Source organism: Rattus rattus, chromosome 7 (genome assembly GCF_011064425.1).
Source record: "Rattus rattus isolate New Zealand chromosome 7, Rrattus_CSIRO_v1, whole genome shotgun sequence".
Classification (NCBI taxonomy): Eukaryota; Metazoa; Chordata; class Mammalia; order Rodentia; family Muridae; genus Rattus; species Rattus rattus.
Genome location: NC_046160.1, coordinates 119,726,535 through 119,754,092, shown reverse-complemented (window position 1 = coordinate 119,754,092; position 27,558 = coordinate 119,726,535). Strand labels below are relative to the sequence as shown.

Below are 27,558 nucleotides of genomic sequence, written 5' to 3'. Positions count from 1 at the left end.
GTCTTGGCCTCCCCATTGCTGAAATTACTGGTGCGAGACACCAAACTCCACTCTGCTAGGCAGCTTTGTTGTGTAGATAAATATTTTGAGCATTTTTAACTTTCTTTAAGCACTCCCTCTATTTGCATAGATTTTAAGACTGGTTTATATGCAGACAAAAATCATTAACTATTTAAAATATTAAAAATATCTCTAGCTAGCCTCTTATCAAACTAAACTCTCTGTGTGCAGGCCCTCTGTTGTAATAAGCTGAAGTATACAGTGTGCGTCTAAGTGCAAGTGCTTCCATGAAGGATTCATGGAGAGCATCTGAGACTTGGCTGTGAGTTTTTGCTGCACCACTTTGTGCTCCCTGCCACAGGCTGGGCACTCCTAAACCTTCCCTTGCCACCCAGACCCAATCGGGAAAGTGGCCAGTGGCTACTTACCTGAAAACTCACATGGCTGGTTGACTTTATCTCCTGTTTCTACTGTGTCCCCCTTTTCTTCTTCCAGTCCTGGCCATTCTCTCTGCCTCCTACTCATGCAACTCTAAGTGTTTTGCCCCATGCCCAGCCATTAGACCCTGGCATCTTTATTGATAGATTAAGAACCAGTTGGGGACAAGGAACTTCAGTGTCTGGACACAAGGATTGAAAGCATTAACACCAATCTCCAACCCTTGGCACTCTGAGAGGCCAGGAGAGGCCACTGGTGAAGATGCAGCTTCAGTGGCAGTTGATACGCAGGAGTGAAGTGGTCATGTAGAGAAGCTGAGGCATGGCACCATGATGATAGCCTATGAGAGGTTATTGGTGAAAGTGCAGTCCACTTGTATCAGAAGACCCCAGCAGTTTTGGAAATGCCAGTTTCATAGGACAACTCCATAGCAGCAGCAATGGAGCAGCAGCTGGAACATAGAAGACAAGCTGCGTGTGCTACAGAGGGCAGAGCTGGAGAAGTGACCTAAGCCCTTTGCAGGAGCCCAGAAGATTGAGTGTGGATTCCAGACATTGACCTCTCAGTTATTTATACTGTTGCTTAGTTTCACTTGGTTCAGATTGTGATTATACCCTCGCTCTTCCCCCTCGAAGAGGGTATTTAATCTAATTTTGATTTCTTATAGGAGCCCACAACTTGAAAAGCCTTGAACTTTTAAGAGATTTTGGATTTTTAGAGAGATGAGAGATTGGATATTTTAAAGAGTCTGAAAATTTAATTTGTAAAGACTGCGATCAGTGAGGGAGGGCCCCATCCATTGTGGCTGGTGTCATCTCTGGGCTGTGGCACTGGGATCTATAAAAAGCAGGCTGTTTCATTGTAACAATAAAACCCAGAGTAAGTTACTCATACACTAACCTATTTTTAAGACTTGCTAGGAGGGCAGGGAAACAAAACTACTTGCTTAAATCTCTCTGTTTACATACTTTAGTGGGATCTTCCATATGCTATGGGATGGTTATTGCATTAAAATGGTGTCTTAGTTAGGGTTGCTATTGCTATGATGAAAGCCCATGACCAAAAGCAACATGGGAAGAAAGGGTTTACTTTGCTTATGCTTCCACATCACAGTTCATCATCTGAGAAAGTCAGAGCAGGAACTTAAATAGGACGAGACCCTGAAGGCAGAAGCTAGTGTAGAGACTGTGGAGGGGCACTCTTACTGGTTTGCTCATCATGGTCTGTTCAGCCTGCTTTCTTATAGAACCAGGGCCACCAGCCCAGGAATGGCACCACTCACAGTGGGCTGCATCCTCCTTCATCAATCACTAACTAAGAAAATGTCTTACATGCCTGCCTATAACCCTGTCTTGTGGAGGCAGTTTCTTAATTGGGGGTGTGTGTGTGTCTCTCCTCTCAGGTAACCCTAGCTTGTGTCAGTCAAGTTGACCTAAAACTAGTTGGCACAGATGGTATGTGAACTTGTCACCCAGCTGTGTGCTATGGCTGGAGACACAGCAGTCGAGGTGTGAACCGAGGCCCTGCTCATAGCCAGGCTGATAACCCAGCTGCCGTGCCAGATAGTTGGCAGTCCTCTTCCTTGAAACGAAGAAGAATATGAGTAAAGTAATTTGATTGGCCAATAACCATTGGATTACTGGTATTTGGCTAGTAAAATAATCATTTTATTTAGCTTTTTAATTATTTATAGGCATCAAATCAATAGGTTCACCTATAACAGAATTAAATATGCATATATTTTAGTATTATCTCTTGGAACTTAATCCAGATAAACAAGTGAGACAATGGGGTTGACTTGTACTGTGTGCTTCAACACCATCAGTGCTAACGGAGCGTGAAGCAGGAAAGTACTTGCTATGCTTTTTGCAGTTGTAATTGCCTCTGTATGTGTTTAGGAGAGCTGTGCGCCATCCTATGCAAATGCTGATTATTAGTGTTGGCTTTTAAGGCGAGTGTTTGAAGAAAACATTCTTTTATTTTAGTTTGAAATATTATTCAAAATTACATTGTTAATGTTCAAAAATGAGAAAATATTCAATTAGAAAAATTTGACTATAAATTTATTTGATTGAAGGACCTCAGAATCCCCTGGATCTGGAATTTTTGTCTCCAGTCATTTGGTCTTTCAAAAGGTCTTTGTGAACATTAAATTAGCTATTCTATGTAGAGTTCCTGGTTGCAGTTAATATGTTCAGTTTTTGTATATTTGGTTTAGTTTTTCTACATAAAAAAAAACTTGGTAATATCAATAGCATATTAGAATCCAAATAAGCTTTTTGTCTTTTAAACATAGCATTAAAAAATTTTGTTGAATAGCGTCAATTCTTAGATATAATAGAAACATGGGTAATATTATAATGATTATTATGTTTTCACAGAAATAATGTAACAGTTTATTTTATAATTGAAACTTAGAAATTTGTGATTTGAGGTTTTTATTTTTTACTTTTTACTTGGAGGATCAGATCACATATTCTGTGTTTGTGCATTTTGTATGACTTGGTAACATACTATGTTATCTTTGTATTTTAGTGGGTTTTTCCTCGTGTTTTTGCTGCTTTAAATTCTGTTTTGTGCATAACAAACAAATGTTTATGAATATGTATTAGTTAGAAACAGATTTTTAAAGTTAGTGAAGAGAATTTAAAATTAAGAATCAGATTTACTTTCTTTAAATTTAATATATTTCCTTTCTTATTTCTGTGATAATTTGAAGTATTGGCTTGTAAATTAAAACCTCAGAATGACTGGGTGCCTTGCAGTAATCTCAAGTAATGCTAGCATTGTTGGTCAGCTCGCTTGTTGCAGGCTTCTTTGGGCAGGTGTTTCTGTCACTTCTAGGAAGATGAGCACAGCAGAGACTCTTTACTTCACACATTTCCCTGTCAAGCATTTGGATAATGCACTATTGCCTTTAAAGTAAAACCAGCCCTTCTTACCACAGCCAGAGCATATTTTCCAAATTCTTTCTTCCTTCTCCAGGTCAGCCACAGAGAATTGTATGTGATGTAGACTTTTCATTCTCATTTACTCTCCCCCTCTCCCCTCTCTGTTAGTCTGATACAATGAAAATTTTAAACTTTTGAACCCTTTTCTTACCCTCATACTCAGTAGAATACTTTACCTAAGGTCACCAAATGTGGAGGGTGGAGGCGTTTTCTATAACCAAGCAATTCTCCAGCAGTCACTAAGTGGGTATCCTATACTTCAGTGTGTTCCTTACATTGTCTAAAAGAAGTTAGTGTTGGGTACTACAAACTAAGAACTCATCCCACAGTTCTCTTCCCCATTTAGGAGCAAGTAGTAAATTGTCACGTGTGCTTGGTGTCAATGTATGTCATGGGTTCCTACCATTCTTATCTTGAATTCTATTAATTTGTTAGAATGTCTTATAGAACTTAGAAATATGTTTATTGCTTTATTATAAGGGCTATTACAACGCATATAGACAACCAGTCAGATGAAGAGATACATAGGGGACAGTCTGGGAGGGAACGCAGAACGTCAGTGTCCTATCCAGGAGAACCCACATGTTGTGCAGCCTGAAGTCTTTACATTTTGTTGTTTCCTTAAATAGCTAAAAAGGGTGTTTCATTAGATAGTTATGGTTGATTAAATCATATTCCATTGGTGATTGGCTCAGCTTCTATGCACTTCCCCCAGTACAATAAAGGGGGAAGTTCTTCCCTTATCACATCGAACTCCATCCTGAAACCAGGAGTCCAGCAAAAGTCACATGACTGGAAGAAGAGATGTACCTGTCTGTCAGGAAATTCGAGAGTATTTAGGAGTTTTAAGTATGAAACCCATGGTCAAAGATCAAATTTCAAACAAAATGTTCTGGGGACAGAGCACGTACATTTTATCTCAGCACTTGGGAGGCAGAGACAGGCATATATCTATGAGTTCAATGACAGGGTGGTCTTGACAGTGAACAGGATCCACAGGTGGACCCTGTCTCAAAGAATAAAGATTAAAAAAAAAGGTTTCCCTAGATACAACTCTTTCTTGACAGTGGTGCAGCGTGACTTACCTTCAGCAGCCTCTCCCCAGACACTGCCAGGATCTTGATTTCCTACTACTACAGATTCAGTCAGGATGATTCAGTCTGAAGTAAAGTTGAGTTCCTTAAGTAGAGGAGAGTATATATTAGAGTGCATTCATCAAAGTTACAAATCCAAGAGTCTAAACACTAAGAAGGTTGGAATGTGTAACTTTGTAACATGTTTACAGATTATATAAAGTTTAAAAATTAAGTTTAAGCTACATTTACTTCTCTTAACTAAAGGAACTTTTTTGCTTTCAATGAGACTTTAAGGTGGTTTACAAGGCATATTATAGATTTACAGATAAAAAAGGAGTTCTAAGATTTTGAAAGTCAAAGATGACAAAGGTTTGTGTTATGTTTTGATTGTAAGAATGGTTATAATGGTGGTTTAATCAGTTATGCAAGCAGTTATATAGAGTTTTCATTCGTTCTGTCTAAATTCTTGACTCTAAACAGATGAATTACTCAAACAAGATTCAGGTTCAGATGAGGGCTCTTTTCATTCTCCTGTCCCTTTAATTTTCTTTCTTTTTTCCTGTCCTTCACTAGCATCCTTGTCTACAAAGGGCTTTAGGAGCTACATGTTAAGGGCAGGGTCAGGGACCATGTATGTGTATGAGGTGAGGTGTGTGTGTATTTGTGTATACACACAGTGCACATATGTGTATGGTGTTAAACATGCATACTGTCTAATTGTGGAATGTTAGTGAACCATCCAGGTAAGATCAGATCCCTAAACAGTGCTCTTCCCTCTCCAACACAAGTCTCTAAATGATGTATGCATGAGTTCTTCAGGTAGAACGTTCAACATGTGTGCAGTAAGTAGTCATCCAGTGGCAAAAAACACTGTGAGGAAAGTCAAGGTTCCCAAGTGTTCACAGGTGATGGTTTTTGTTCTGGTGCACAACTGTGAATAGAGAATCCTTCAAGTGTGAATAGCATCATTCCTGGCCATAGTATCTGGCCAAGCTGGACAGCATTCACTTTGCATTAGCAGCCAGTGTTGGAAAGCAGGAAGGCTCCCACTCTGGAACACTCCCAAGAGTCATTGCATTGCAGTGTATTGTCAGACAGATGTCTGGTTAACTTGATGATTTGAAATGTTCTTTCAAATTTGGAATATGTTGCTTACATTTTAAGAAAACCCTACTCTCTTATAAAGTATTCTTCAATTTGTGAAAATATAATTTTCATATAATTTTTATTATTTTATTAAAACTAGTACTTCTATGTTAGGAACCTTTCTCTTTCTTTCCTTTCGATTTGAGACAGTGTCTCTGTAGTACCCAGGCTTCCCCTTTCTGCCTCCTTTAGCGCTAGGGTTGTAGGTGCATCTCAACACCCAGCTTGCAACATTGCTTTTCTTTTTTTTTTTTTTTTTCTTTCTTTTTTTTTTCTTTTTTCTTTTCTTTTTTTTTTTTTTTGGCATTTTTTGTAGTTTTATTTGAACACAATAGGCACACAAGCCATCTATTCATTCTCTTCGCTGCGTAGCCTGGCGTTGGGATTGGTGACTCTGATGGCCAGCTGTGCTGCTCTTGCTACGGTGGCTGTTCAGTTCTTAGAGGACACATTGTGAGCAATCTCAGCACAGTAAGAGTTGTTGCACATCAGCAGCACTTCCAGCTCCATGACACTGTGGACCAGAAACTTCTGGGAGGAAGCCGCTAGGCAACATGTGCTTGGTTTCTTGTTACTCCCGTAACCAATGTTGGGCATCAGGATCTGGCCCTTGAATCTTCTCCGCACCCTGTTGTCGATGCCTCTGGGTTTCCGCCAGTTTCGCTTAATTTTCACATATCGGTCCGACTGGTGCCTGATGAACTTCTTCGTCCTCTTTTTGAAGATCTTGGGCTTCACCAGAGGCTGAAAGGCAGCCATGATGCTGCAAAACAGATGGCAGCCACCTCGCAGGCAGTGCCGAGGAAGAAGGCAACATTTCTTGATCTTAATGTAATGATTAGCAAATTAATATTTGGTTGGCACAAAGAATTAAACTGTAACAACAGAAAAGAAAAATCAAGATTTTTTTTTTTTTGTTCCTGGTTCAGTACATATTTTTGTGCCCTGCATATATTTACATATATTTTATGTATTTACATATTTACACATATATACACAGACACAAATATAAACACACACACATATATGGCTACACAAACAATGTTTTAAGATTGCACGGCTCCTATAAATCACTTTTCATTGGTTGGAAATCTGGCTGTAGCTTGTATTACAGGAGAGTTCATCCTTAAACTTTTCGAAGACATTATTGGAAGCCAGAAGTTCATTTGATGGTATTTACAAATATGATTTAGTGTAATGTTTTGTCTGTCATGTGGCAAATGCTGACTTTCCGAGAACTGTAGCACTGTCAGTGGAGGACTGGTTGGTCTCTAGGTGGCAAGTGCTGTGAGGGAAGCTGACCAAAACTAAAGCGAGCTGGTTCTTAGCGAAGGGCTGGCAGGAGAAGAAGGTGGGGAGAGCATCATTCCATGTCCACAGCCATGGCTGCTCTGGCTTTACTCAATTGGGAGTATGAAGGTGGGGTCTTTGAGTTGTGACCCAGAAAAAATGACTGCATTTCATTGCTTTTGAAGCTCAAGCCAAGAAAGTTAAAAGGATTCAATAAACACATACGCACTCAAAGTCTTCAGTAAGGTGACTTGGAAAGGAAGTTCCTGTTTTCTAGAATATTGTTCTGTTAGCTAAATTTAGTATTTGGGAGGCCAGGCCAGGAGAGGCCTTTGGGGGAAGCAGGTGAGGACAGTCAGACATCAAAGGGCAAGTATATTCAGGAGTTTGGCCCTATAGAAATTTCAATGTAGTATTCACTCTGAAATTGCAGAAGTTTCCATGTTAGCGAACAGAAGATATTCAATACTTGCCTTTGGTCTGTTGCTTCCAGTGGTTGGTTGATTTAGAAGGAAAATGTAGAATGGGAGAGAGCCTCACAATAAATTAGAAGGATCTGCCAAGCAACCAGAGCTTCCAGGGACTAAGCCACTACCTAAAGACTATACATGGACTGACCCTGGACTCTGACCTCATAGGTAGCAATGAATATCCTAGTAAGAGCACCAGTGGAAGGGGAAGCCCTGGGTCCTGCTAAGACTGAACCCCAGTGAACTAGACTGTTGGGGGGGGGGGGGGGTGGGGAGGGGAGATATTAGGGGGATGTTTGCCCGGAAACCGGGAAAGGGAACAACATTCGAAATGTAAATAAGAAATACTCAAGTTAAAAAAAAAAATAAATAAATAAAAAATAAATTAGAAGGATCTAAATACCTGCTTTAATGCTCTGCCTGCCACTCACTGTCCCGTTCCTGATTTAACTACTAAACTATTTCCAAGTAATGCAAAGGAATGACAGTGTACTGATTACAAATGAATTGATTTTATGACCTAATTTGATGTCTAACAAGAACTGCTCTCCTCATTGTAACCATGAACGTTCATCCTCTCTCTTGGGGAGAATGAAGCCTTTTCTTGTACACTTGTTGATTTGGGTTAAATTTGCCCCTTTGATGACAGAGCATAGCATCTAGAGTTAGGCAAGCATGAACAGCCGCCCACTGACCTGACCCTTTAGCTTGTTGAATGTTGTCTTCCCCAACTTCTAAGCCATTGTCCCAATTCGGAAGGCTTTTGCACTCCACTCCACACCAGTGGATTTATGCTTATCTACTTTAGAAATAACTATGTCTACTCACTCTAGCATGTTTCATGGTTCAACCAAACATCCTTCACATTTTATGGTTCAAGGGAAGTAAAGCCTACTTATGCTTTTGTAGACACAGAGGGAAGCCATAACTACCAGTTTTACTGCCCTGCTTATTTTCCTCTTGCTGAGACTGCAGGAGGAGCAGTTGGTCTCTCAGGACTTCTGAGAGCCAGTATAAGCTATTGGTGATTAACAGCTTGATAGTGACCTATCTTATGTCCAGGGGTTGGCCAGATCCTATTTTCTGTTGTTTGTTTTCATAATCAAACTTGAGAAGTAGAGTTGGGTCTCAGAAACCTTGGAAGCCCCACGTCACCCTTTCACACTGTATAGTGCTCAGCTTCTGGTCAACTTCCTTTAGCCAGAGGACAGCATTATGGGCCGGGTTCTTTTAGAACTCAGGAAAGTTAATAAGCATCACATCTCCTTGGTCTCCAGTACAAAGTCTCTTGTGATCTGCTGTGTCTCCAGATTCAAACTCTGTGTCCTGTGCTCTCTTCTGAAAGCTCCCTTGTGACTGAAAACAGCAGTAGCTTCCTTTGCAAAAATGGTTTATTTTAGTTACAACAACAGAGAAAACATTCTTTACCTATTTTTAAAGTAGGTTTCTTTTTGCATTTTCAATCACTTTCCCAGTATGTAGGCCTTGCCTGTGGAGAGCTATGATCACAGTGTGCATTTGGGAGAGGACAGACTGGTAGATGTGACCCTTGCATAGAAAAAGGGAAAATAAAAAAGGAGAGGTAGATTTTGAAGTCTGAGTCTACATTTCTAGAATGATTGAAAGATAATATTTTTTTAAAAGACATTTTTCTATACTCTGGTGTTTCAAATGCTAAGGAATACCCACTTTGGTCGTGTAAGGCAGAGAAGGCTCTGGTGATATTTGTGGGCCTCCAACCCTCTCCCTCCAGAACATGACAAGTCAGGTACCACACATTTCACTTTCTCTTCTCCCAGATTGCCAAAGCAATAGAGCAGAGTGTTTTAAGGAAGTTTTATATAAACACAAAATAGTCTATCAGACATTTTGTTTGTGATTTTCAGGAGTCATTAAGTCATGTATGTGTGTTTTCTTTCTCAGGTTCATTTTCCAGACACTGAAAGAGCAGAATGGCTAAATAAGGTAAGATTAACATATTCCAAATATTCAGTGGGAATTAGAGGGCTAGAGACCACCTTCCCATATTTGGGAGTTTGTGTTAATGTTGAGTTCAGATTGCAATGAGCAGGACTCTGCTCCCCGGAGGACTGTTGTAAGCACTGACTTTGCTTTAAGGAGAAAAAGACTAATTCATGTGCTTGCACGGCATTGCGATCTGGCCTTATACCTTCTTTCTTGAATAGAGGCTGTTCACATCTGCTTTATAGAAATCACAAGCAACCATTCTGGAAACATTATTATGAAGAGAAAAATAACTCCCAAGAAATTACCAATCTATAATACCTTTTAGAAGATGTCTTTGTTTCAGTAAGCTTTAGATTGAATCTCTCTTACCTTGTGTTTTGAGCATCTCTAAGACAATATGGTAACCCTAGCTAGACGGAAATCACCCTATATAGCAAAAGTTAATATATGGTTATTAAAATGCAGGAGTAATTACTGAAGTCCATGCAGTTTTTGTTGGGTTTAGTTTAGTTTGGTTGTGGTATTGAGATCAAACTGAGCCACACTTCCAACCTATTTATTTAAGTTTTCCCACAGTCAGTTGAAGCCATGGGACTTTTAGTGATTATTAGATGTGCAGACATGTTTAAACAGAATGGCTAAATAAAAGAGCCCATCTGCAGGATATTGACTAATCAGTAGTTTATTGCTGAAGTAAGTGTTTAATGTTTGGAATACATTTTGCAGGAATGATATTGAGTAACAAGACCATTTCTCCTTTTGTTTTAGTTCTCAAAGCCAGCCTCTAAGAGACTACATGACTTTACTATTTCTTAGTGCTGACTACATTATGTATCGTGTATCATGGCAGTTACCTGACGTGACACTCTTCCCTTCCAGACCGTAAAGCACATGTGGCCCTTTATTTGTCAGTTTATTGAGAAGCTCTTTCGAGAAACCATAGAGCCAGCTGTGCGCGGAGCAAATGCCCACCTCAGCACCTTCAGCTTCACGAAAGTGGATGTGGGTCATCAGGTCAGTTCTGTTCTTCTTCACTACCCTTCCTTATACACACAGTGGGATTGCCAAGAACACATGTACCCACTCTACCGGTCCTGAAGGGAATTGTTCCGTAGGAAGACCAGTTCAAAAATCGACAAATTTCTTAGATTCTTTTTCCCAAGAACGTAGTTTGACTTTTCTTGCTTTTTAGGCTGTGGGCTTGTTGCCTCACTCTCATTGTGCTATTTGTTTTGTCTTTTTTCCCCTTTTTTTGGAGCTGAGGACCGAACTCAGGGCCGAGCGCTTGAGCAAGCGTACTACCACTGAGCTAAATCCCAACCCCTTATTCTAGTTATATTTTGTTGTTTCTTTTTTACTTTTTAAATTTAATTTGTACTTTTGTTTATGTATATATGTGTGTGTCTATGTGAGAATATGCCATACATGCGTACAGGTGTTCATGGAGGCCAGAAGATGGTCTCAGAGCCTGGAGATAGAGTTACAGGCATTTGCACAAATGCCTAATGTGGGTGGTAAGAACCAACGTCAAGCCCTCTAGAAGAATAGCAGTGGTCTTAACCACTGAGCCATTTTCCCAGCCCTGTTTTGACTTTTTAAAAACAGTGACAATTTTAAATCCAGTTTACTAGCTTTAACAAATATATGTATGTATGTATGTATGTATGTATGTATGTATGTATGTATGTATGTATGTATGTGTATATATGTGTGTGTGTGTATGGGTATATGCATATTTTCTGTGTGTGTGTCAGTGTATAGAGAAGTGCTCTCTCTCTCTCTCTGTCTCTCTCTGTCTCTCTGTCTCTCTCTCTCTCTCTCTCTATATATATATATATATATATATATATGTACATTTAAACAAATATTTTTACATAAAGTATTGACTTTGATTTTATTCATATTCATTAGTTTTTCAATATTTCCTAAAAGTTAGATGAGAAATCACTTCTTGATACATATTTGTTGTAGAAAATATTTTATGATTAAGTAAATCCTAGCATATGATAATTATTTTAAGACAACATTGAGTTTTTGCATTTACGGGTACTATTAGTTTTTAAATTTTTTGACCATTTCATGCTTGTATTGTATTTTATGCATGCATTGTACCATATTCGTACCTTCATGACCGTCTCTACCCTCTTCCCACTACTGTCGACCACTTTTTCTTTCCAGCTAATTCCCTCCTCCTTTTGTCTTTCTCCCTCCCCTCCCCCTCCCCCTCTCCCTCTCCTTCCCCCTCGCCCTCTCCAACTTTTTCTCTTTCTCTGTGTCTACCTCTGTTTCTTGGCTTCTCGAGAGTCTTGCTATGAAGCACAGGCTGGCCTTTCAATATAGCTTGTGGACCAGGAAGATATTGCAATGGTTCAGAACTTTTCTAGAGGATCCAGGTTTGATTTCCAGAACCCATAACAATTAGTTTACCATCACCTATAGTTCCAACTCAGAAGATCTTATGGCCCCAGCATGCACATAAGTAAAAATAAGTCTTAGTAAAAAAGAAATACAACATATTTTATGATCTGTCTTTTGAGGTTGCATATTCAGTTTTCTGAACCATATATTAAGTATTCTTTTGAGACAGAGTCCCACTCTTTAGCTCAGACTGGCCTTGAACTGGCAATCCCATGTTTCAGCTTCTTAAGTGTTGTGGTTATAGGCCTTCAGTACCACACTCAACTATACCTTATCTTTTTTTTTCTACTCAAAAGCCCAACTTTTGGGAAAATTTAAACTGAAAACTTGTAAAACATAAATTTAAAATAATGGGAAGTATTAATAAGGATAGTGTAAAAGAAAATTAGATTAAATCAAAAGAGATAAGGGTAAAGGGCTTGATAGTAAAAGCAAACGTATTCATCCCATGTACTAACAGCACTACCCATGTTGCTGAGTCCTCACTGGGTATCACTTACCTCACAGTACCCGTGTTGCTGAGTCCTCACTGGGTGCCACTTACCTCACAGTACCCATGTTGCTGAGTCCTCACTGGGTGTCACTTACCTCACAGTACCCGTGTTGCTGAGTCCTCACTGGGTGTCACTTACCTCACAGTACCCGTGTTGCTGAGTCCTCACTGGGTGTCACTTACCTCACAGTACCCGTGTTGCTGAATCCTCACTGGGTGTCACTTACCTCACAGTACCCGTGTTGCTGAATCCTCACTGGGTGTCACTTACCTCACAGTAATCTCACGTGGTAATCTCACGTGGATGCCACTGTTTACTCTATAGAGGAAAACGGAAGAATGCAAGCTTAATAAATTGTCAAAGTTAAACTGTGTCATAAAACCAAAATTGCACTTGTAGTCTAATGCTTAACTTGTCCTTATCATGTCTGTTGCTTTATGGTTAGGTTTTTTTGCTTTTAGGCCTTTTTCTGTTTTAAATTAAGCTATTTTTTGTTTCAGCCCCTTAGAGTCAATGGTGTTAAGGTTTATACTGAAAATGTAGACAAAAGACAAATTATTCTGGACCTGCAGATTAGGTAAGTTTTCATTTGTGTTATGGTTTTGCCATGGCTACTGACGTGTAGTATTCATTTAGCAATATGTATAAGATGAAGGATAAAATAAATATCTTGGCTTTCTTTTATTGACTAAATTCTTCCAGGTCTACATGCTAACAACCTTTGCGTCACTAACAGTCTAGATAACCATCATTCATTAAGTGTAATGTGGTTGGAGAGCTGTCTCAGCAGTTAAGAGCATTGCTGGACTCTTCAGACAGCCTGGGCTGGACGCCTGGCCCCCACATAGCCGCTCACGACCGTCTGTCACTGCAGCCCCCGCCCGGGGAACCCAGTGCCCTTTCTGCCCTCCACGGGCACATGCCAGGTCACAGACATAGGCGCAGGCAAAGCATCCATATACATAAAATAAAATAAATTTCTAAAAATGTATTGGTTAAAAGAAATTACATACTCTATAAGAAAACTATAATAATTCTTAGGAACCATAGTATAAAAATCCACAACAAAATATTAGCAGGTTGAATCTAGTAGCATAGATTAATGCCATCAACAAGTAGAATTTATTCCCAGAATACAAATGTGATTCAGATATGAAAATCAATCTGTAAAATTCACCGCTTTATATTAAGAAGGAAGTAGTACAGGGAGTAGGAGACCTTCATGGTTATCTCTGTTGATACAGAAGATTCATTTAACAAAATTTAGTGTTCTTACATGTTCAAAAAAAAAGAAAGTTCAACCTAGGAACTCCAATTGAAAAGGAGTCTTTACAAATAATTAGATCTTACAGAAAAAAAAATCACAGAAAGTTTTAAAGCCAGGTGTGATGGCATTTAATCCCAACACTTTGGAGGTGACTGGACTACATTTGCGCTCCATAGGAAGACTCTTCTTTTAAAAATAAAACAAACCTCTTAAAAGTAAAATGAATTTAGCAAAGTAGCAAAATGCAGTTAAATCAATTGCATTTCTGAACATTAATAATGAAAAGTCCTGAAAGGACATAAAGACAATCTCACCTGTAACATAGTGAATAGATAGTTGGTAAAATGATAACCTTATTCAGTCCCCAGACCTACTAAGGAAATGAGTGTGGTGGCAAGTTAGTAGTCCCAGGATGGGGAGAGCAGAGACAAGAGGCTCTCAGACGCTATAGCCAGCCAGCCCAGCCAATTACCAGCCAGCCCAGCCCAATACCAGCCAGCCCAGCCCAAAGTAGTGAGCCCTAGACACCAGTGAAAGACTTTCACAGCAAACAAGGCACATGGCCGTTAAGAGTTCAATCTTCTTCTCTAAGGCTAGACTGAGAATACAAAAGTACACTAATAATAAAATTGTATAGAATTTTTACCTGTTACTTTTATTTTAGAAAAAAATGTTCAGTATCTTTACTATGGGAAAATCTTCACTTTTAAAATATTTGACACATGTGTAAACATCATTTCCATCAGTGGAATAAAAGAGGAGGCACACTCGTGTCTCGTGTTACCCATGCTCCAGGGGGCGTGTCGGCGGGCCTGGGTAGGAGCTCCCTGGTAGTCCCCCTGTGTCTTAGGTTAGGCTGGATCCTAACCTCTCATGTCTGCTGTCATGAGTAGATGGCAAGCTCCATGGAGAGACACCTTGTGCTCATTCAGTGTTTTAGCATTAAGTAAATTACCTGAGTGACTCCTTTCATGGGTATCAGTCTTAAGAAGCAGCTTTAATAGCATAAGTACTGTACTATATTGTATGCTTCAGACAAAGATCTTAACTACATTGGCAGCGAGATAGAGGAGAAGTTAAGAATCAGGAAATAAAGAAAACATGTTAGGCTTTATGTTAGTTTAAAAGGAAAAATATGACAGTTTTTCATTTAATTAATTAATTAATTTTACTTATTCACTTTATATCCTGATCACTGCCTCCCTCCCAGTCAACCCCTCCCCTTCTCTGGTCAGGTGGGAATCCCTCTAAGTATCCCCCCAACCCTGGCACTTCAAGTGTCTGTGAGGCGAGGTGCTTCTCTCCCACTGAGGCCACAAGGAAGCCCAGGTAGTGGAACATATCCCATGTATAGGCAACAGCTTTTGGGATAGCCCTATTCCAACTGTTCAGGATCCATATGCCTCCCCATGTATGTTCTTGGGTTGGTGGTTCAGACTCTGAGAGCCCCAAGGGTCTAGGTTATTTGACTTTGTTGGCCTTCCTGTGGAGTTCCTGTCCACAATCCTTTCTCCTGTTCTTCCTTAAGAATCCCCAAGCTCCATCCACTATTTGGCTGTGAGTGTCTGTATCTGTTTGAGTCAGCTGCTGGGTGGAGTCTCTCAGAGGACAACATGCTCCTGTCTGCAAGCATAACAGAGTATCATTAATAGTGTTAGGGATTGGTGCCTCCCTCCCCTGTAACTGCATTACTTGTAAACAGGATAAATTCTGGGTTGAAAGTTTTGTGGGTGGGTCGGTGTCTCTATTGCTCCACTGGGGTTCCTGTCTGGCTAACAGAGGTGGCCTCATCAGGTTCCATATTCCCAATGTAGTGAGTCACAGCTAAGTTGGGCACCTCCCTTATCCCAGGTCTCTGTCTTATCCTGGAGATGTCCCCTACCTCCTTACCCCAGTCAGTCACAGGTTTCCATTCATTTTAATATTATAACAGGTTATAGGTGAATTTAGCAGCAACATGGAGAACAATTTTGTTCATGTACTTAGATCAGCAGATCTCAACCTATGGGTCATGACCATTGGAAAACACATATTTCTTATGGTCTTAGGAACTGAGACTGAGACATTGCTCAGTAGTTATGAAGTAGTAATGGAAATAATTCCATGAACCATTTTAAGGAGTTAAGCATTAGGAAGGTTGAGAATCAATGGCTTAGACCCTTCCTGATCATTATTCATCAAGTAGGCTTATGATTACCCCACTTCCAAGAAGCAAGCATGGGGGTTGTGCTGGCAGTTGTCAGTTTGACACAGGCTAGAATCATTTGTAAGCAAGGAACCCCAATTGAGAAATAACTTCTATAAGATCAGGGCTATAGGCAGGCCTGTAGAACATTTCCTTAATTAGTCACTGATCTGTGAGTGCCAGCTCATTGTGTGTATTGCCATCCCTAGGGTGGTGGTCTTAGGTTCTATAAGAAAGCAGGCTGAGCAAACCATGGAGACCATACCAGTAGGTGACACTCCTCCATGGCCTCTGTATCATCCCCTGCCTCCAGGTTTCTGCCTTGATTGAGTTCCTGCTCTCACTGGCTTTGCTAAACTGTTAAATGGAATTGTGAATGAAATAACTCTTCCTCCCCAACTAGCTTTTTGGTATTTCTTCATAGCAATAGTAATCTCAGCTAAAACAGGTGAGGTGAAATCCCAGACCATCCCATGTGGAATGCATTAGGGTTTCATGTTTATGTTGGAAATGAATGCATGCTTTGCATTATCATAGTAAGGAACCATTTGTTTTACATTTGTGTTTGAAGTTAATCTCTGAGTAAAGTGAAGGTTCAAAATAAGCTGTTTTTTTTTGTGACTAAGGAAAAAGGTGGTGAGCTCCACTATTGACAAAATAACCTTTGTTGTGTTTTAAACAAAGGTTTCTTATACTCATAAAAACACTTTCCATCAAATGAGTGTTCCAGAAATAACACATTGTTATTCATATTTTTCTTTGAAACTACATGTTTACATGCTTTTAAAATTTTTGCTTTTTGAGATAGGATCTGAGCTCTCTGTGTACATAAGGAGGACACCATTCTCCTGCTTATTCCTTTGAGTGCTAAGAATCCAATGTATCTTACACCCCCGATTTAGGTAAGACTGTGTATTAAACCCAGAGCTCTTATATGCTAGGCAGCTAGTCCACCCACCGAGCTCCATTCTCATCTATTTTATTTTCATTTGTTTTGTTTGTTTTGAGACAGGGTGTCACACTGTATAGTCCAGACTAATCTTAAACTGATAGTCCTTCAGCTTCAGCCTCCCATGTGTTGGGCATCTAGATTTATCTAAGATTTTCACATGTGGGAGAAGTAAGAGCATATGCAGTGTTCCTCACAGGTGACACGGCAGTGTTGAGCCTGACAGCACTGTGTCTGTAACACCGAGAGTAAGAGAATAAATAATCTTGTGGTATTGGCTACATTTTCAGTCCATTCTGCCTACAGTATGTCTATTTTACCGTCGTGTGGTCTGATTATGTCCTTCACACTGCCTAATCTTAACAGACAGCTAAGAGGATGAGTAATTCCACTCACTTTATCTAATGAAGAATTTTTCTGTCCTAGTTTTGTAGGAAATTGTGAGATTGATTTGGAGATCAAAAGATATTTTTGTAGAGCTGGTGTGAAAAGTATACAGGTAAGTTTTTCAAATTTTTCATTTTAGAGTTTTCTAGACTGTATTCGGAAAGAAAAGTATGAGTTTTTATTAGCCTGGAAGGTTTTCGAAGTAAGTTTGTATTTGTGGTTATAGTTGAATAAAGTGAGAAGCCATGTGCTTAAAAATCACCAAGTGACTTTAAAGAACTGTTTTCTGACTTGTGATTTCCTGTCTGAGTGCAGATCCATGGGACAATGCGGGTGATCCTGGAGCCCCTGATTGGGGACATGCCTTTAGTTGGAGCTTTGTCCATCTTCTTCCTTAGGAAGCCAGTAAGTGCGTTTATTTCATGACGTCATGCTTATCTTTGCTCTCTGGGCAGTAACATGGATACACGGAAGGATAGAGTGGAGGAACAAAATCCTGCCATTAACTTTCCCCTATCTGATGCATGGTTCCTGAGTCTTTTAACTTCTGTATGCCTTAAGTGGGGGTTTTATCTCTTGATAAAGAATGTTCCTTCCTGAATATAAAAATGTTTGTGGAAGTTAGGAAAATCATTTTTAGCTAAGTAAGTTGAAGATGCATTTGGCCTGTTATTAAGTATGATTTTATTCCATTTGCTTATTTAATCCTCATACTTGCAAAGTTAAATATTGTTTCCTTGTACTGATCTGGAACTGACATTGAGAAGTCTTATTCATGTAAGTCACACAGTGATTAAGTATTAGAGCTTTGGCATAGACCCGGATTAGTCTGATACGGGTTTTATATTTCTAAACACTTTAAGGTAATGCCATGCCTGTAAATCTCCCTCTGACTCCCCTCCTGAGATAAATACGCCTTCTTTGGTGGTGGAGGTAAGGGGAGTATTTGATGAACTACACGTGAAGCTCTGTGTTGTGCTTTTAAATGGAATCTTTTGTTGGTCTTTTAATTGTTGGCTAAGCATGGTGTTGTCATTCATACTTTTAGATTGTATTTCTTTTCATCTTTGTTCTAAGTGCTCTGTGCTTGTTACACATTACTAGAATGGAAATAGGAAGACAAAGCTATTTCTTACCCTTACCTGAGTCCTGCAGCCCATGATTAGTGCTACCTTCAGTGCCTTTTTCTTTCTTCCTTTTTTTTTTTAATGCTGAGAATCGAAGGCAGGGCATTGTGCATGCTAGGCAAGCTCTCTCATTCTAGCCGCATTTCCCTACTGCCTAACTGTGCATCCCAAGTTCCAACCATAGGAACTTAATGTCCTCTGAAGCAAAGTAGTTACTGTGTCCTCCACTTTTTCTTTTTTTCCTGTTCTTGAGAATTCTCTCTTGAGCTATTTTGTTTCACTTCTAGAAGGTTTCTATCTTCTAGGACAAGTGTGCACTGTAGTTTTGAAAGTTGTACAGTAGTGACCATTAGTGCTAAAATGAAGGGCATGTCTGTTTCCAGTGTTCAGAGAGTCTAGATGAGCTGCTTCTTAGGGGGTACTGCTTATGCTCCTCGGCAAGTTCTGGGAGGGACTGTACCATCATGTACGGGCAGAGAAAGAGGACCCAGATCTGTGTGGTCTTAAATGGCCACGGGTGGTTAGGAGTGTTTTTCAAGGGATGGATTTTTATAGGACAGTTTGTCTTATCTAGGTGGGCAGATTATATCATTATCAATTGGTTATGAGTTTATTGTGTGGACATTTTGTCGAGTGAGAATTTAAGATATAAATCTGATTGCTAAATTACAAACGTATTGAGTTTTTATTTTAACAGGTAACTGGGAGTTGTGACTATAACTACAGGGGACGGATGCTGGGAATGTGGGCAGGGTCTGCAGCCAGAGAGTTGCACGAGGGCGGCTGCTGCTGGGCTCAGAGGGTAGCTGAGGGTAGCGTGTGGTGATTGGAGCACCCCGCAGATGCCATGTGGCCCTCCAGAGCTGCTATACCGTGGGATGATACATTCTTTTTTAATATTTACTGAAACAATCACGTGTGATTTAAAATGGATTAAAATGATTTAAGATTTGGCTCAAAAGACCTATTGAAAATTATTACTTGGTTTTACAAATACGGTATTCCTAGGCCAGACTATGGCACAGGCAGTGCTTCGTGCATGGCTCCCACTGTGCCCTCACAGTCGTGTTGTCGCGTCCTTACTTCCCGTGTTGTAGAATAGGATGTACGTTACAACTCCAAAAGCTATCAAGGACTACACTCATTTTTACTTTATTATAATTTTGAGAAATAAATCTATAAAAGATTTAAAATGCATCTTTTTCTCCTCCTACCAATTTTTTTAAAGAGCAGTTTATGTAAAAACTGACTCCATTCATGAGTATTTAAAATGTTCTTTAATAAGTTGCTAAAAACTATCTGTCTTTGGAAATATTTTTAATATAAAGATCCTATCCCTTAGAAAAACAAAGACCTTTAGTCTTCCTCAGAACTTAACTGTGCTCTTAAATAGTTTTGTTCTTCACAGATGACGGCACTTGTAAAATAAGTTACAGCATTAACTCCCAGCGACAGGCTGTTGGAGTGCCGAGAAGAAAAGGATAGAGTTGAAGTGTTCGGTCACCTTTTCCTTATATGGTAAATAAAGCCACTGAACATGCTTTAGAGGGAAGGAATTTTCTTCAGTTACTTTCAGCTGGAAAATATGAGAACTTACTGCTGTTAGCTGCCAAATAATTCTTCCTTAGTCTAGTGAAAAATACAGCTAGAAGGGCTTTTTAGCTTTACTGGTTTTTTTTTTTTTTTATTGCCCAGATGACTCAGAAACAAATACCATAGACTTGTATAAAACAGTTTCATGTTTTCTGCCTTCTAGTTTGTTTAATTAGTTTTGATAATGTGTTACTTGTGGAGTGAACAGTCCAGGTGGAACAGTGGTGGTGTGCTTCGGGAACAGGGAGCACAGCAGTGTGGGGTCTCTGTGACAGCTTTGCACTGCCTCACCTCTACTTGTCTTCTTTTTGTGCCATGTCTGTAGGTCTCAGTCCCCTGTCTGTGACAGAGGAGTGATACTACCACCTAACACAATTAAATGTCTGTGCTCTTAAAAGCACACAGTAAACCTTTACATTTTTAAAGAATTAAATATAGTTAGCATTTTATTGAGGTTCTAACACTAGAGTGATGCTAGGGTAAGGGGAAAAGTCTGAATAAATATTCTGATAACGGACAGGATGGACTTCAGTGGTAGAGTCCTTGGCTGCTGTGTGTCAGGCAATAGGCTTTGAATCTTTGGGAATGAAAAAAAGTTGTGATAACCAAAAGGAGGGTTAGGGAGATAGATTTAGGGAGATAGATTAGACAGTGTCTTTCGCATGCTTCAAGAACCTGATTCCAGATGCTGGACCTTTGTAAAACACCTAGGTATGATAGCATGTGTCAGAAACCCAGTGCTCCAGGGCTCATTGCTTAGCCATGAGAAAGCTGCTCTAGAAAGCTGGTTAACTCTGTGTTTAGGGAGACCTTGTCGTCAAAGTAAAGAGCAATAGAGGAAGACACCCAGTGTTAATCTCTAGCCTACACATATATGTACTTGTGCACATGCACCCACACAAGTACATACATAAAACATAATTTAGAGTCAGGTGGATTCCTTTTTGTCATTGGAAGTTTATAGAGAACCCAATCTAGGTAGATTTTGGATATGCCTAAAGCATACATCCTAAGGGTTTATATCAGCGCAAAACCACAGCTCTTATTTCAAGGGGATAAAGATAGTTTATTTTGGAGTCCACTATGAGTGTCCTCGGCCTGGGAACACAGATTTAGGTTTTCCCAAATTCCATGTTCCAAATGTGGTAACAGTTTGAGGAAGTTTTTATAGTAACAGAACAAAGTCATAAATAAAAGCACCTTTCAAGTAATTGGTGGAAATTTAGACAGGCAGATGAAAGAAAAGTAGTGCAATCCCTGCCTTAGGGCTCAGACACTGCCTGAGAAGACTCTTAGTAGCTGGAGAAAGCTACTGTGGTCTCCAATACGTTCTAAAAGGTTTTCCCTGAGAGTCACAAAGATGTGAAGTCAGACACAGAGGTGGGCAAGGAGTGACTATTAAGGAAGTTGAAAATAGCCCGGAATGAGTTATAATTAGATCCTGGTCCTGGACCATGCTAGCCCTGTATCCCAGCTGCTCTTATCATTACTAAGACGTAGAGAAGGGGCAGAGGAGACGCATTCCTCTTCAGGGACTTTATTCACAGGTTGTTTTCAGAGCCTTCACTTAACCCCAAAGAACAGATTGTGAAGCAGGTCTTTTCTAGAAGTCTCCACAGAACAACTTGGGCATGTTCTATGCGATTTTCTTTGTTAAGTAGAACTATCTTCCATTTAGAGTTATAATAGGAAGAACTTGAATCTTACTGGGCTAGAATCCCAGAACTTAAAATATTTTAAGTAAAGGGAGTGTTAAAGAAGGAGAGGGATTTCTAAAATGTAAAAATTATGTTTATTGTACAGTTAAATCTCAGAACCAAATTGGAACCAGGAGTTTGAATTTTTTTGTAACTAGAGGGAGACAGTGTACTGTAATGGTTAACTGACTTTTGGAGCCAGTGGGAAGGCAGTGCGGTATGACAGGTTGAAAGATCATAGCTTTTGCTTCCTTCTCTCCCTCTGAGAACAGTGGGCCAGATCTGTGTCCCCGTTCCCCCAACCTCCCATCCCCTCCTTCCCTTCTCTCCCAGGTCTGGGATTAAGAGAGTCTGTAGTACACAGGGCATTCTACGATTCTTGCAGATAGGTCTGCAGACAGGCCTATAGATTCAAACCACACCTTAAGTAATCCAAGATTATTTATTATGCTGAGTTTACTCTGATCCTCTGAAACCTATGGTTTGATGTTTTTAATTATTTGTACAGTTTTGTGCACCCTCCATAATCTTGTACCATCCTGAGTCTCAAAGTAGAGCTATCATTGACTGCTTTCCTTACCTATGCTGAGTGTATGCTATAGGTCTTCTGTAGGATAGGCTAAGCCTAGGATTGCACCCTGTGCCAACCCCCAAAGACCGCACTGCAAGGCTGTCTTTGTGCCCATCTATGGTGACAGCTGCTCTCCATCTTGGCCACAGCCCTACAGGAAATGTTCTTTCTGGCCTGATGTGTACAAAATGCAGATGTATATATACAAGGCCCACGTTGGTTTCCATGCTCCTGTGCTGTGGATCTCTGGGTCATTCTTCAGCATTTCCTTAGAGCCTAGCATGAGTTGTCTCACCAGCCCCTGTGGGGCTTACTTCATTCAGACTGCTTCTGTCTCTCTTCAGAGTTGCCTCAGAGAACACCTGTCTCCTGGGTGGACCCTAAGGACTCAGCTTTCCTGTGCTGTCAGAGCAGTGCTCTTTGCAGGGTTTTCTCCCTTCCTCTTGCCTAAGTCATGAGGCTTTAAAACAACAGGAAGATTCTCTTTAGCTTTCCTGCCAACCTAGAGCTACTAAACAAAGACATGGGGTGAAACCCCACTGAAGACTTGTGGAGCCAGCCATCAGCTTGCATTTATAGCCAACTTCCCAAATGACCTGCCTGAGACGTGTGTAGTTGCTTAGGGCCAGTTGCTGCTGTCATGCTACCAGCTTTACTGCATATCTCAGGCAGTCCCATCTTGAAGTAATAGAGAAGAACATCTCTTGTTTTTTGTTTTTTTGTTTTTTACATTAATTTAGAGAGTGTGTGTGTGTGTGTGTGTGTGTGTGTGTGCGCGCGCGCGCGCGCGCGCGCTCGTGCACAGTGGAACACATGTCAAAGTCAGATGGCAAGTTATAGGAGTTAGCTCTTTTCTTCTACCGTAGGTCCCAGGTCTTCAAAGTTGGCATCCCGATGGCTCATTTCTGTGATTTTCATGAAATGGGTGCACATGTTTTCTTGTTCCAGGTAAAACATGATGTTCTTTCATAAGCATGGACAGTATTCTGCATTGTGCTTCTGCCGCCGCCCAGAGATGGCTTACTGTGTTTGCAAACACATTCCAGTATGCATCAGCTTGCTGAATTACAGATCTTTAGTCATCCAGGGGCCCTGGCTTTCATTGTCCTAAGATGTATTCGGGAAATCAGGAGGGACCTGACAGTTGCATTTCCAAGGATGCTTCTCAAACGGCTGCCACGATTGCATTCCTCCTGGCCTTTTTCCATGTGTCCTCATGAACTCACATATGTACTCTATGTACTCTCTCACACACATGCTCACCTGCACTGCTCTATAGACTTGTTCTCACACACCTGTTTGTGTCACTCGTGTTCACAATCACCTGCACTTTAACGACTGATCTTTCTCACAGCCTGTGCTGGTTTGAATAAGAATGACGCTCATAGGCTCTTGTATCTGAGTGGTTCCCCAGATTGGTAGAACTGTTTGGTTGTACCAGTGGTATGTCCACTGATGCTGGATTTGGGGTTTCAAAATCTCACACCATTCCCACTTTGCTCTCTGTGGTTAAGGTATAAGCTCTCAGCTGCTACCCCAGCTCCATGCCTGTCTGTCTGTTGCCACCATGATGATGATGGACGCCAACCCTCCAGAACTGATTCCCTATCAATGTTTCTTTTAATAGCTGCCTGGACAGGGTCTCTCTTTACAGCAATTAAAAGTAATTATGAAACCCACTCATTTTCTAACATTCACTTTCTCTCACACTCACACTCATACTCATACAGACCGTGGGCATGCTTATTTACACAATTCTCTCACCCATGTATACAACCTTTCATTTCTTACACTCTCTGTTGGTTACTTTTCCTTTGGCTATGTTAAATAATCCTGATAAAAGCAACTTATAGGGGAAAGGCTTGATTTCAGTTCCCAGTTTGAAGATTCAGTTCATCATGATAGAGAGGTCATAGAGCAGGAGTCTAGGGGGCTTGTGACATTTCCTCCTTAACCAGGAAACAGCAAGAGATGGATGCTTGTCTTTAAATAGCTTTCCCCTTTTTATTCAGTTTTGAACTCTGGCCTATGAAATAAATGATACCACTCCATCTAGGGCAGGTCTTCCCCTCAATCTAATTGAGATAACCATTACAGACATTCCCAGATGTTTGTCTTCTAGGTAATAATCACTGTTAGTGTTCACATATGAAAACTTTGGTATGCTGTGTTTTCATGCTACATCCTCTCTCTGCCTACTCATTTTTTTCACATTCACTTTTCTCTCAGGTTCATGCTCTCTTTTACACACTTTTCCTTTCTAACATTCCACTCTGTTACTCTTAATTTGTTTTAATGCATGAACTTTTTCATATTCATCCTCACACACAGTCACACTTACATTCTTACCTTCCCTCCCTGACCTAACCCTAGTGCTTTGAACATCCCCATGGCCCAGAATCGTCCTTATTGACAGCAAGTGGCTTGTGACATTTACCGTTACTATATCTTGTGTTTTTATTTTGTATGTTTTCATTGGCATTTTGTTTGTCGCATAATTCTGCTGGCAGTTGAAGTTTTTTTTAGCTAAAGCTAGTCCCTGTTTTACCCGAGTATTCTAACAGGTCCCCAAACACCATCTAAAATTGGTTTCACCCTCACTTTTCAAACATCGGTCTTTGTCTCAGCCAAGTATTTAATAGATCCAAAAATGTCACGTAGCTACTTAGGTCTCTAATAAAATTTCATTATAAGGCAAATCTCAAATATGTATCATAAATAATGACAATGTAAACAAATACTACTAAAAGAATTGTTAATTTCAAAATGTTTAGGATAGAACTCTTCTACTTGATACTGTTAAGACTACTGAGATGGAATTGGGGATGGATATGCTTAAGATACATTGTGCATATATGTGTATGATATTTTTTTTTTTTTTTCTTTTTCTTTTTTTTTTGGAGCTGGGGACCGAACCCAGGGCCTTGCACTTGCTAGGCAAGCACTCTACCACTGAACTAAATCCCCAACCCCATGTATGATATTTTCAAAGCATAAAGATTAAAAATAAATGCATAATGATTAAATTTAATGCCTCTGCTCCAAAGACTATCATAAACAGTATAGTGGCATATAAACTATGCCTAGGAAACTTGCAACTAAGGTGTTTCTTTTTCTAAAGAAAATTATTAAATAACTTTTTGGGTTCATCCCCTTTATTGTTCTCTTACTTATACTGATCCCACCTAGTCTTATTTAGATGCTTCTATATGTGCCCCTCAATAAACTGTCCCTTTCCTAGAGTCGGTATGGCTTCTTTGACTCCTATCTCTTTGTGCAGTCCTACCATAAATAGGTGGCTTCTGGTAAGAGTACATATAAGGTGCTTAGATTTGAACTTGAGTTAAAAGCACACATTTTACATTACATTGCTGGTATATTTTTATTTCCTAAAGTAGATTTGTGATCAACTGAAAGGGCTTTTATAACTAAATCATAAAATTGTGCCATAAATGTCCTTTAATTTTATTTTAAAGGGTATATTTTAATCTTTTTAAATTGTTTTTCATATATTTTGGTCATATTCTTTTTCCTACCCCAAGTCTTTCCAAACCATTCACGCCTTCCTACTCAACTTATTTTCTCTGGCTGTTAAAAAAAAAAAAAGTAAAAAACCACAAACAATGAAACAAAATAAAAAAAGACAAATTGCCAAACAGTAACAAGAGAGAAAAAAAAGCCAACACAAAAACCATGAAGCCCATTTTTGTATTGATCAACTACTCTTAAGCATGAGGCCTGTTTTGGGACATTTCTTTAAATAAAACTTAGTTTCCCTCTCCCCGCAAGTATCAATTGCAAATAAGCTTCTTGATTCAGGGCTGTGACTTTGTGCTACTGTGTGGGATTTTTGTCTAACTTGACATTGGCAGGTCTTCCCCATGCTGTAGTCTCTGAGCTCATGTGTGCATCAGCCCTTTTGAGTCTGGAAGGTGCTGTTTCCTTAGAGTCATTACCACCTCTCTTCTTTTCTGCTTACTCTTTGCCATAGATGCCTAAGTCACTAGGGAAGGGTTTGAAGAGACATCTCATTTGAGACTGAATGCTTCACTGTCTGCACATTTGTCTAGTTGTGAGTTCTGTGTTTATTAACAACCTTTGCAAGAAGCCTCTTTGATGAAGGCTGAGTGACGCGCTTATCCATGGGTATAGCAGTATGCCATTAGGAATCATTTTATTGCTGTGCACATTTGGCAAAATAGTAGTAGTGGGTTTTCCCCTGGGTTTCAGGTTTTTGGTCACCATCACAGTATCAGGTGTGAGTGTTAGGTTGGTTCCTTTCATAATATTTTTACTACCATTGAAACAATATATCTTGCAAGCAGGTTGCTGTTGTAGCTGGCAGGGTTTGTAGCTGGATGAGATTGATTTTACATTTTTCTCCTCTGGTGGCCTGTATATACCTTCCAGTAGTGTTGGGAGTTTCTTTTCTTTGTTATTGGATATATTTCTTTATTTACATTTCAAATGTTATTTCCTTTCCCGGTTTCCTGTCCATAAGTTCCCTAACCCCTCTCCCTTCCCCATAAAGGTGTTACCCCCCCCCATTAACTCTTCCTTACCACCCTCCTTCCTCCCCCCGACTTTCTCCTGTACTGGGGGGGTCCAACCTTGGCTTCCCCATCTACTGGTGTCCAACAAGGCTATCCTCTGCTACATATGCAGTTCGAGCCCTGGGTCAGTCCATGTCTAGTCTTTGGGTAGTGATTTAGTCCCTGGAAACTCTGGTTGGTTGGCATTGTTGTTCTTATGGGGCTGCAAGCCCCGTCAGCTCTTTCAATCCTTTCTCCAATTCCCCCAAAGGGGGTCCCGTTCTCAGCTCAGTGGTTTTCTGCTAACCTTTGCCTCTATATTGGACGTGCTCCGGTTGTATCTCTTAGGAGAGATCTGTATCCAGTTCCTGTCAGCATGCACTTCTTAGCTTCATCAATCTTATCTAGTGTGGTGGCTGTATATATGTGGGCCACATGTGGGGTAGGCTCTGAATGGCTTCAGTCTCTGCTCTAAACTTTGCCTCCATATCCCCTCCTATGGATATTTTTGTTCCCCCTTTTAAGAAGGAGTGAAGCATCTGCACTTTGGTCATCTTTCTTCTTGAGTTTCATGTGGTCTGTGGATTTGCATCTTGGGTAAATCAAGCTTTTGGGCTAATATCTACTTATCAATGAGTGCATACCATGTGTGTTTTTCTGTGATTGGGTTACCTCACTCAGGATGATACTTTCCAGTTCCATCCATTTGCCTATGAATTTCCTGAAGTCGTCGTTTTTGATCACTGAGTAGTACTCCATTGTGTAGATGTACCACATTTTCTGAATCCATTCCTCTGTTGAAGGGCATCTGGGTTCTTTCCAGCTTCTGGCTATTATAAATAAGGCTGCTGTGAACATAGTGGAGCATGTGTCTTTGTTGTACGTTGGAGCATCTTTTGGGTATATGCCCAGGAGAGGTATAGCAGGGTCCTCAGGTAGTATAATGTCCAATTTTCTGAGGAACCTCCGGACTGATTTCCAGAGTGGTTATACCAGTTT

At 40.1% G+C, this 27,558-nt stretch overlaps 1 protein-coding gene and 1 pseudogene across 4 annotated transcripts in view; one reads left to right on the top strand and one right to left on the bottom strand.

The window, feature by feature from the left end:
* Window positions 1-27,558, top strand: part of Esyt2 (extended synaptotagmin 2) — a 94,171-nt gene that overhangs the window by 26,620 nt on the left and 39,993 nt on the right. For all 4 annotated transcript variants that reach the window (XM_032908358.1, XM_032908360.1, XM_032908359.1 and 1 more), the window contains exons 2-6: window positions 9,295-9,336; window positions 10,219-10,353; window positions 12,752-12,828; window positions 17,079-17,151; window positions 17,355-17,444. In XM_032908358.1, the coding sequence (XP_032764249.1) occupies window positions 9,295-9,336; window positions 10,219-10,353; window positions 12,752-12,828; window positions 17,079-17,151; window positions 17,355-17,444 (417 nt within the window). The remainder of the gene's footprint in view (window positions 1-9,294; window positions 9,337-10,218; window positions 10,354-12,751; window positions 12,829-17,078; window positions 17,152-17,354; window positions 17,445-27,558) is intronic.
* LOC116905403 lies at window positions 5,933-6,370 on the bottom strand (annotated as a pseudogene).